The sequence below is a fragment of the Sceloporus occidentalis genome, unplaced genomic scaffold (genome assembly GCF_023333645.1).
Source record: "Sceloporus occidentalis isolate IW3139 unplaced genomic scaffold, rSceOcc1.0.p SCAF_4, whole genome shotgun sequence".
Classification (NCBI taxonomy): Eukaryota; Metazoa; Chordata; class Lepidosauria; order Squamata; family Phrynosomatidae; genus Sceloporus; species Sceloporus occidentalis.
The window spans coordinates 96,719,245-96,730,533 of NW_028316984.1; the positions used below are offsets into that span (position 1 = coordinate 96,719,245).

The 11,289-nt window shown below is 47.1% G+C and overlaps 1 protein-coding gene across 1 annotated transcript; it reads right to left on the reverse strand.

Moving 5' to 3' along the window:
• Positions 1 to 204: 204 nt before the first annotated feature.
• On the reverse strand, positions 205 to 5,582 carry ASCL2 (achaete-scute family bHLH transcription factor 2). Its single transcript, XM_089523444.1, has 2 exons — positions 4,702 to 5,582; positions 205 to 1,014 (listed from the first exon to the last, which is right to left on the reverse strand). Exon 1 carries the CDS (start codon positions 5,472 to 5,474, stop codon positions 4,743 to 4,745), a length of 732 nt encoding a protein of 243 aa, XP_089379570.1. The 5' UTR covers positions 5,475 to 5,582; the 3' UTR covers positions 205 to 1,014; positions 4,702 to 4,742.
• Between the last annotated feature and the right edge of the window lie 5,707 nt (positions 5,583 to 11,289).

Here is an 11,289-nt window from a genome sequence, read left to right on the forward strand (position 1 = left end):
TATGTGTGTTTGTGTCAGAGAGAAGAAGGAAGACTAAGAGGCAAAATTATTTTCTGTAACTGTAAGGGCATAACTATGATAACAAAAATTACTTATAAATAGATTTTATTTATAAAGTTGATTTACATAAAATAGGATACTCTTTAAAAACTGCATATATACAACTTGACAAATCCTAACAAGTGCATACAAAAATACCTTCAATACATTAAAAAATAAAACTTCAGGGTTTTTCTTCTTCTCCCCTCCCCCCCTCCATAAATGAACCTTCGCAGCAGATCCAAGAAAACAAAAACTTGGAAACTATTTAAGATGAACACTTTTACCCTCATTTAATATAAAATGTTAGGAAACTCAACTAAATTGGGTAAGTTCTCAAAACATCCTAAATGGCAGTGTTAAGAAGCCAAGGGTCAAGTGGACTTCTACAAATGTTTACTCTCTTCTTGCAATCTCTAATGATTTTTTGTACAAAAATACGTCTTCATATCAACAGTGTTCCACAGAGAGTTCAAGTTACACATATAAAGTCTATTTTTGACATTACAATATTCCCCCTTCCCATTCCGAAAAAGGAAGCATCAAGTATTAGCTATTTCAGCTCTTCCCATATAAAAACACACACATACATTTAAAAGTGGAAGCCCAGTAAATCTCCATCTGACACTGAAATCAGAAATAAGCCTTTTCATTGGTAGTTCAAGAGTCAGAGGGAACCATAAACTACTGTACAACAGCAGGTAAAAATGTTGGCCCCTATTATTTACATAATTGCACTTTTTTTAAAAGAGAAGGAGAACTATCACAAGACACCAGTGTTCTGTTTTTCAAAAGAACAACGAAACAGCAATGTCAGATATCACAATGATCTGGTCATCAAACCACCCTTGCAATGAAGCTCGAGGAAAGTAGGAAACATGTTACACAAGAATCCTACTGCTCTTCTGCTGCATCTTAACAGGCGCCTGGGACAATGAGGTACTGAGGTTCTATGCAGCGCTTCCTTCTATATTGCTACAAAAAGAAAAAAGAAAGGCCATTAGAAACATGTACCTGATATAGATCCTCTGGTCACCCACCTTTATTTTTATTTAATTATTTGTATTTAAAACATTTTTATATTTCCTCCATTACCACAAGGGCCCCATTTTAACCTCCTCCATTTGTTCCTCATGAGTAAGCAACAATGTGATAAACAAATAAAAAACAATTAGAGCAATGTAAAGTTTTTAAAAAATATTTTTTAAAACACATTAAAATACTCTTTTAAAACTCTAGTGGTCTAAAAACTAGCGGTCTAAAAACTATCCTAGAATCAAGTTTTTAAACAGTTAAAAAAGCAATTTCAAATACTGAATGCGATGCAGAACAGTGCTGTTTTCACTGCTCACCAGAATTTTAAAAGAGATAGGGGCCAGCCAAACTTCTTTGGACAGAGAGTTCCACAATCGAGGCGCTGCTCCAGAGAGAGCCCTGTTGCATGTACCCACCAACCTAAGTTCATGAGATGGTGGGACACACAACAGGGCCTCCACTGTAGATCTCAAATCACTGCTCTGTCAGTCCCCCGTACAAAGCTCTGATCAAGTGACTTACTGTTTCTAAGGGTTGCCTTATATGCGAAAGAGTTTGGACTATATGTTGTGTCAATGATCTAAATCCAAAGTCACTCTAGTGGACATCTACTTTCTTCTCCCACTCCCACATAGTAGCCTTCCATGGTGTCTGAAAACCTGTTTCTAAGGTTTCCCAACCCTCCAGAGCAGCTTTTTGGGAAGGGGAGGTACCCAGGCAGGGGTCTGCACAGGGAGAGGGGGAAATCTCTGCTACTCTTTCTCCACCAAGAAAAGGGATTCTGCCATCAGAATGACACTGTTGGATCCTGTCCAATGTTGCTACCTCTGTTTCAAGCAGGGCAAGCAACTCTCCTTTAAATCTGCCTTCCTCCTGGTTTAAACAAGATTTGGGATGGGATGGAAAACAATGACCAACTGAAAAGTTTGGGCATAGCTAGAAAGAATGAAGTCAGCCCTCTGTGTGTGTGCCCACAAGCGACTGCAGGTGCATGCCATGGGCATGCGCCCCATTTTAACCCCCTCCATTTGCTCCTCACAAGTAAGCGCGGGTTACAGATCTGAAGTCTGCACAAATGGAGGGGCAACTGTATATCACTCATTACTGCAGAGAAAATCTATCTAGTTGGATTGATACGTTTAAAACTGCAGTCCTAGACTCACCTGGAAATATGTCCCCTGGAATTATTGGTTTATTTCTTACCTAAATATTTACAGAATTGCATGGGGCAAATCACTTGTAAGTGTTTATGGTAACCTATACCAAATGTTTATGGCAACCTATGCCATTGTTCTGTCCAAATAATAACTTACAGTTAAGCCCCAGAGACAAAGCTCTCCCCAACTCAACATCTTCTTGGGATGAGAAACAATTAAACTGCCAGCAGTTTCAGCCTGAGAGCGGACTGTTTGAAGTTATGCAATTAAACCGGTACACGCCTGTGAAGTAAATTCAGCCCAAGCACCACTGCTTCCTCCCTTCTTCAGGGACAGAAATGCTTCCAACTAGTCATCAAGGTCACTACTTCTGAGCACATCCACAAGAGGTGTATGTGTGACTTCAATTCACTGTTGACTTGTGGTAACCCCCATGAACCGTCTAGGGTTTCAGAAATGGTTTTGCCAGGTCCATCCTCTGAAATATAGCCTACATCCCCTGGTATCAGTTGGCAGTGTCCAATCCAAGTACTAACCAGGGCTGACCCTGCTTAGTTTCCAAGATCAGACAGGATCCAGTACTTTTAGGGTACTTAGGCCCTACCAGCCACAAGGTACCTACTGCTTTATTTCAAGGGAACATTCAATTTGTATGCTTGTTGAATGCAGCCTGAAGATTTTGGACTCCACCAGACATCCATTTTTATTTTCTGGGACTGGATCCCAATCTGCAGCCTTCTAAGGGCAGATTCCCCCAGCTGTATGAGACTGAAGCAGCAGCAACAGCAGCGGGAGTTGTAGTTCAAATCAGCCATGTGAACTTCCATCCCCATCAGCCAAGGTGAGCCAGTGGTTTGTGTGCTACTACCACAGGCTAGCTTCTGCCCAGTTTGGCTTTAAATCACCTTTGCCATCATTTGCCAAACACAATCCCAGTGTGCCAGGGCCAGGCCAGTAACACTGGTACAGCACGCATTTGGGTCCTCTTGCCAAGGGTGACATAAGAAACAAGCACAGCATTTTACACTTTCTATGTAGGAAGCCTGCCACCCAGAATGACTGCTTCAGAGGCACCACTGTAAAGGCTGTAGGAAGACACAGGAAATTTGTGACAAAGTTCTAATGTAGAAATAGGACAGTTTGACACTGCTTTAACTGTCATGGCACCACCCTATGGAATTCTGGGATTTGTAATTTGTTTTGGCATCAGAGCTCTCTTAACAGAGAAGGATAAATATCTCACAAAACTACAAATCCCAGATTTTATTGCCCTGAACCATGTCAGTTAGAGTGGTGTCAAACTGTACTACTTTGGTGCTGCAGATCAGACAAAAGTTACATTATAGATTCAAAACTGTTTGATCCCACATCCTATGGTACTGTGGGATTTGCAGTTTGGGGAGGCTCTTAGGACTGTCTGCTCTGGATCCGGGGAGTGAAGGAATGCCTCCAGAGCAAAAAGTCTAAGCACCTCACCAACTATGAATCCCAGGATTCCATGGGATGGAGCCATAAGATGGAAAGCCTATGAAACTGCTCAACTTTGCATTACAGACCAAGTCTCCACAGGTTTCATCAGGAGTAAGAGCCAGCATGCTGTAGAGGTTTGAGTGTTGGACCAGGACTCTGGAGACATGGTTTGAATCCCAGTTCGGCCAAGGAAACCCACTGAGGTGACCTGGAACAAGTCACACTATCTCAGCCTCAGAGGATGGCAATGGCAAACCCTCTCTGAAGAAACTTACCAAGGAAACCCCATGACAGGTTTGCCTTAAGTCAGAAATGATTTGAAGGCACACCACAAGCGCCACTCTCTTGAGTGGGGCTCCAGCTCAGCCAACTCAAAGCAGGGGCAAAAGGGAAGGTTTAGGGGAGATATGACAGCTCTGTTTAAATATTTGAAGGGGTATAATAGAATCACAGAGTTGGAAAAGACCACGGGGGCCATGGAGCCCAACCCCATTCTGCCAGTGCCATACTGAGGATGGAGCAAGCTGTTCCAGAGACATATGGAGCAGCCGATTCAAACTACAGGAAAAGAGACAGAGAAGAGAAAAAGTTTGGGGGGGGGGGGGATATGTTTAGCTTGGAGAAGAGACAAATAAGAAGTGATATGATAGCCCTGTTTAAATATTTGAAGGGATGTCATATTGAGGAGGGAGCAAGATTGTTTTCTGCTGCTCCAGAGACTAGGACCCGGAGCAATGGATGCAAGCTCCAGGAAAAGAGATTCCACCTCAACATTAGGAGGAATTTCCTGACAGTGAGGGCTGTTCGACAGTGGAACACACTCCTTCCTCGGAGTGTAGTGGAGTCTCCTTCCTTAGAGGTCTTTAAACAGAGGCTGGATGCCCATCTGTCAGGGATGCTTTGATTGGGAGTTCCTGCATGGCGGAATGGGGCTGGGCTGGATGTCCTTTGGGGCTCCCTTCCAACTCTTGCTCCCCATCCCCGCTGGCGCCCACTTTACCTGCTCCGGGGGACGTGGAGGAGGAGGAGGAGGGGGGGGGCTCAGTAGCTGCCGAACCAAGAGGTGAAGTCGAGGAGCTCCTGTTCCTCGGGGCTGAGGGCGCCCTCGTAGCCGCTCTCGTCGGAGGAGTAGGCGGAGCGGGGCGAGGCGGGCACGGAGGCCGAGGAGGAGAGGGAGCCGGCGCTGGCGCTGGCCTCGGGGCCCGGGGCGGGCAGGAAGGGCCGGGCGCCGTCGTGCTCGCGGAGGAGCTGCTGGAGGGCGCGGATGTACTCGACGGCCGAGCGGAGGGTCTCGACTTTGCTCATCTTCTTGGCGGCGGCCCCGTTGGGCACGTGCTGCCGCAGGGTCTGGAAGCCCAGGTTGACCAGCTTCACCCGGTTCCGCTCCCGCTCGTTCCGGCGCGCCACCGCCGCAGAGCCCGGGCCTCCTTCTCCTCCTCCTCCTTGGGCCGCCGCCAGCCCCGCCGGGAAGGCCAGGCGCCGCTTGCAACGGAGCAGCTCCGGGGAGCTGGAGCGGCGGCGGCGGCGCTTGGAGGAGCCTTTGCAGCGCCCCGACGGAGCAGCGGCCCCAGCAGCAGCAGCCGAAGCCCTGGCCGGGTCCGGGCATCCCTTGGCGGCGGCGGCGGCGTCCCAGGGGGGCTGGGGGTGGTGCCCGGGGGCGGAGGGGCAGCCCTTGAGCCCCGCGAAGCCCGGCCCGGGCAGCGGGAAACAGCTCCGACCCTCAGCGGGGAGCATGGCCATCCCGCCGCCTCCGACGACGACGACGCCGTTCATCTTGGCGCATCGACGCGGCGCCCTTGGCGGAGGAAGGCTGCAAAGCGGGGCGAAGGGGTCCCGGGGAAGGAGCAGCGGGTCCTTTCCCTCTCTGTGTCCGGGGCTGCTCTGAGGGCAGCCGCTGCCCGGCGCCGGCTCCTTTATCCGCCCCGCGCGCGGGAGGAGGAGGAGGAGGAGGAGGAGGATGCCCCGGGAGCAGCACGCGACGCGCCGCGCGCCACACGCCCCCCTCCCGCCCCCAGCCCCTCCCCCTGGGCTTGCTCCATGCTCGGCCTCCGCCCAAGAGCAAGAGCCCCAGGGCCGCTTCGCACGCCCGGCGCGTGCCTCCGTCCCCGGCAGCCAGCCCTCCGGGACCCAGCTGCAGCAGCCAGCCAGCCAGCCAGCCAGCCCCGCATTGGCACGGCGTCCCAGGGAGCCCGGGCCCAAGGAGCCCCGCCGAGGCAGGCGGGCGGGCAGCCACGCGCCCTTCCTCTTGCTTTCCTCCTCCTCCTCTTGGCAGCACCGGAGGCAGCGCTTGTGGCTCCTGGGAAGCGCCCTCCGCTCCATCTCTCTCGACCCATGGCCAACCTTCTTTCTTTCTTTCTCTGTTCCTGAAATGGAACTGTCCGGAAAATGTTGCTTTCTGTTTACATACAGCGTCCTCCGAAAAGCAAAATTGCGAAATTGTGGCTAACACACCTGGATAACCCCAGGCTCTGTCCATTTCCCCCAAAGTCCCAAGGCCTCCTGCGCCCCTCTGCTCTGCTCCACAGGCCTCTGAGGAAGTGGACCCTGCTGAGGAGACATCCCCAAGCCCTCCCCCCGCCCTCCATTGCTCTGTCCAGCTCCTGCAACTCAGACTCGCGACCCCTTTAATACACTCCATCCATCGAGCATGTGGCCTTTTTCTCTTTCTACTTCCCTCCACCCTTCCTAGTATAATTGTTGTTTTCATGCCTTCTTAAGATGTGTCCAAAATACACCAGCGTAAGATTTGTCATCTTGGCTTCCAGAGAGATTTCTGGCTTGAACTACTCTAGACCCGCCTTTTTGGCTGTCCACAGAATCCTTAGCACTCTTCTCCTTCAGCACCACATCTCAAATGAATTGATTTTCTTCCTATCTTCTTGCTTCACTGTCCAGCTCTTACATCCATTCATGGTAATAGGGAATACAGTGGCTTGTATGATTCTGACTTTGGTGCTGAGTTGTGTGTCTGCATTTTAGCCTCTTTTTTGGTACTTTCATAGCCACTCTTTCCATTTCTAATCTTCTCCTGACTTCCTGGCTGCAGTCCCTGTATCTGTCAATGTTTCATCCCAGCTGCAAGCCCCAAAAGGCCCAGGGCTCCAGAGGCCACCTTGGCTCCCTTGTGCCTTCCCAGAGGAGTGAGGGGAAAGAAGGGTCTTCAAGGACTGCCAACTCAGATTAGTTTCTGAGGTTGCTTCCTCACTGGAGAAATAAACCGGTTTGACTTCACTTTAACTGCCCCGGCTCCATGCTGTGGAATTCTGGAATGCTAGTTGGTTGTGGAGATTTTGGACTTCAAATCCCAGAAGCCTCAACCATGTTGGCCAATAGTCTGGGATTCTGGGAGCTGATGTCCAAAATTCCTTAAAGAGCACAGTTTGGGGACCACTGCCCTGTGTTGATGCTAGAATTTTGCATCTAGCACCAAAGTCCATGCTTGCACAGTGGTATCAGAGAGAATGGATAGCCTCTCTTGCACGAGGGTAAACTAGGAAGCCACCTTAGGGCAGAATGCACCAACCTATGGTTTCACACAGAGGCCAACCGGGAATCTAATTTTCAACCAAAAACGACTCAGGATTTAGGAGGGAGCATATGCATTATGAAAAGTGTTCTGGGACTGAAGAATGCCCCCAACCCTAATGTTGATTTTAAGGCATTGTAACCTATGTTAAAGAAGTCCGAAAACTTCAAATTCACAGCACCCACCTGGATTTAGAACTGTAGCATTAGTCCAGGTCAGCAAGAGAACTAATTTTAAACAAGTGGCTTTTTAAAGCTACTACTCCATGATTTCACCATTAGTGGAATTTGATGTATAGGCAAACACATGCAGCCCAGACCTATACATGGTTCACACAAAATTAATTCCCACTATTTTCAACAGGTCTGAAGCCAGTATATTTAGGATTACAGCCTAGCAGTGCCATCCTGTCTATCGGAGCTCAGTAAGGTTTACTCCCTGTAAGTGGCGATCAGATTGCAGCCTTCGTCTTCTGAATATTTCTACAACTGCGAATTAAGTCAGAGTAAATGTAGTGTTAGACCTTGCCAGTGTGCTAGGTGGGAGGTTGGCATTGGCATTGCTATGGACATGCCTGGAAATAACCATTTTGAGAAGGTGGCGTGCACTCAAAATGCATTGACTCAGACTGCCCTGGTATTTGCTGTGATTTTCATCAAATTATAATTTTATGATTCAGTCTAGTACACAAAAATATCCCAGCATATCACAACCTTCCAACAGAGACTAGTGCTTTTAAAAGCAAGCTAAGAAAAAACGAGCGAGTTGGGATACTCTGTAAAACTACTGACCATTCATCTAGACAGAAAAGGAGACAGCACCAAGTTTTTTGCATACCATTGCCCTCACCTATGACACACCTACAGCATGTTTTCCCACTTCTTCTGCTTTAAATGAAAGAAATTCATTAAAAGGGCCAACTTGCCTGTCCCCTCAGGATCACTTGGAAGAGAGAATGCTGTAAAACCTTGCCTTTCTGTTGCACTGGAAACACTGTAAATTGTCAGTGTTACTTTTAAGTTTAGAGGTGTTTATACCATAACAAGCCTCCTCTGCAACATTTATTTAATTGCCACATACAAACCTTTCATCAGCTCTAGGCTGGGTTACAGTTTTGCAAAAGTTATCCAAAGAAATTTTGAAAGGTGTTTTGTTGCCAAAATACAGTGCTTTGCATTTCAAGAGTCATAAGCAAATGTTCAAGATGGTGCAAAAGGCAGAAGGAAAATTGTCCCTGCATTTCCTTTGCGTGTCCTTGCTGCTTTAACCTGTTTCTAGAATCATCTAGTTCTTTCCACTTTCAGCACAAGGCTCCACTCTGAAAAAATCTTATATCTGATCCACTCTTGATCCTGAGTACTGACAAAGCTTTTAGGCTTAGGTTTAGCCATAGGGCTTCACTCTGGCAGAAACCTGCAGGTTCTGAATTCTTTGCAGTGAAGCCTGGAAGGGAAGCCATTGTGCTGCCCTTTCACATAGTTAAGAGAGATCCTTTCAGTGTTCTTTGCCGTCTGCTTGGATTTTCACCAGCTTGCACAATTAGTCATCCCCAGACTCCGCTATCTAATTGTTCACGTCTACATGCACCCCACTGAATGCACTTACAAATAAATTTAAGGAATATTGGTTCCTTGAAGAACAGGCTACCTACCTCCAACATTGTAAGATCTATTCTCTCTCTCTCTCTCTCTCTCTCTCTCTGATGTGTGTGTGTGTGTCTTCTGGTGACTTATGGAGACCTCATGAATTTTATGGGGTTTTCTCAGACAAGAAATACCCAGAGATGGCTTTATCAATTTCTTCCTCTGAAATATATCCTACAGCACCTGGTATTCATTGCTGGTCTCCCATCTAAATATTGTCTACTTATTCTAAAAATTCTTCTTCCCATTCTGTAATTGGCTGTTGAGCCAGGATTTTTAAGCTTAGTGAGTAAGTGAGAAACTTTGGCCAGGTCCTCACAGGCCAGAATACTCCAGGACTAGCCCAGAGATTTCTAGCCCCAAAGCTTCCTCAACATCCCCCTTCCATTACGTTGGGCACTCCACTGTGATGCTAGGTGACCATTTGCATGCGGCTCCTGCTGTGTTGCCTGCTGCCATGGGTCACTCGCTCTGAGGTCAGAATGAGCTGAGCACCTCTTTCTCACTTGAGAGTGAATGACTCAGAGTGGCAGTGGGTGGCAGAGCAGGACGCATTGTAAACAGCCACCCAGTGTTGCAAAGGAGGGCTACAGATCTTCCAGAAAGATCTGGAGAAAGGATAAAAACCGTTTTAAGGGGAATATATCTTGGGTTTGATGCTAAACAGGAAAGGCATAGTGCAGACAGTTTGCACCAGAACTGGGGACTGGGCCCCATGTTGTCTGGACTATTTGTTTGGAGGATGGGAGGAGGCTGATTTATTTGGCCCATGCAGAGAATGCCATTATCAGCAACTTTTGGGAAGGCACAATTTTAACTGCTATGATTCTATCTTATGGAATCCTGGGATTTGTGGCTTGATGAAGCACCAGAGTACTCTGACAGGCCAGGCTGAATACCTCACCAAACTAGAAATCTCAGGATTCCATAGGATAGGTTAATGATAGTAAAGTGATTTCAAACTGCTTTATTTCTGTCATGTGGAAACCATATATGTCTAAGGTAGAATTGCTGACCTTTTAGCCCACCTCCTATTACCCACATAGAGCAGGAACATCAAATATGAACAGACTCACATCAAGAATTGTACAACTGCACAGATCTATTTATAAAGAAGCTGTTCTCAACCCAGTCAGTACTAGGTAATGAGAAATAATAGTAGTCTTCAACAAGGTTATAAAAAAGACAGGTCTGGTTCTACTAGTAGAACTCTGGGCAATTTAGAATAGTTCACAAAGAGTTTCTGACTCAAGATTGTTTTAACAATTACAAAAATGAAATTACATCATTTTGTAAATTGTATTATTGAAGTTTTGTGTAATGAGCAACAGATTTTTGTAGGGAAGATCTGTGAGCTCTCTCCAGTCCTGGTACTATGAACCAATTGCTGGTTTTAGAATTATTTAATGTTTTGTGCACCACGCTCTTGTTGGGGAATTAAAGAGAATTTTAGAAGTTATATAATTGCTTGGTATAGCAACAATTCTATACATTTAAATGCTTTGTTTCTTCCAAACAGTCCAAGACAGCATTTTATCTTCACATGTGGGTGAGTGGACGACGTGATGCCAGCATCGGGGTGGAGTTGGGGCAGGCAGCAGGCAGTCGGCATGCCCCCACTCTGCCCCAATGCTGGGTTTTATGCTGGTCTGTTTAGCCCCTCAGTCTCAAAGGTGGTATTAGATCCCTCTGCATACTGATTTTCCAGACTAACACAGCTGTCTCTTTGAACCCTAATTTCCTCTTATTTCCAGCAGTTCGAACTTGACCCTTCTTCTAAGCTTTCTTCACTTTCTGGGCCCTGTAAACACTGGCATGGAGACAGAAACTTTTCCTCAGCCTTCTGCCTGTGCACAAGGATCTGTGGCTTGGGGAAGTGAAGTAATCTAACACTAGCATTACAAGAGATTTAGAACAAGACATCTCAGGCAGCTCCCTCCCACAACCAGCCAGCCCAGGAGAGAGAAGCAGGTGTAGTGAGGAGCAATTGTGGGCAGAAACACCCATGTGTGCCATGTCTCTCACCATCCTCCTTTTTACCTTTTTGGGTGGCTGTGGTGCAGATTTCTGCTATGAGCAGCAGTATGCCTCAGGCTCTGCCTACTGTAGCATCTTCTCCCTTCTCCCCACATCCACCCCATACTGTGTCCTGTGGCTGAAAAATAGTTGCTAGAGCTAAACAGTGCATACTGTTTTGTCTTCAGTTTAACACAGATAAAAGGAGACAATGCAGGCTGGCTGAAGTGCCACTGAAGGAAGTAACAGTGTTACCCTGGAATATAACATGAACCTGAGGAAGTAGGTTCAAGTCTACAAAAGCTCATGCTACCAACTTCCATTTAGTCTCAAAGATGCTACAAGATCCCTTTGCATACTGGTTTTCCAGACAAACATGTCTATTAGGCCTGTTACAGACTGC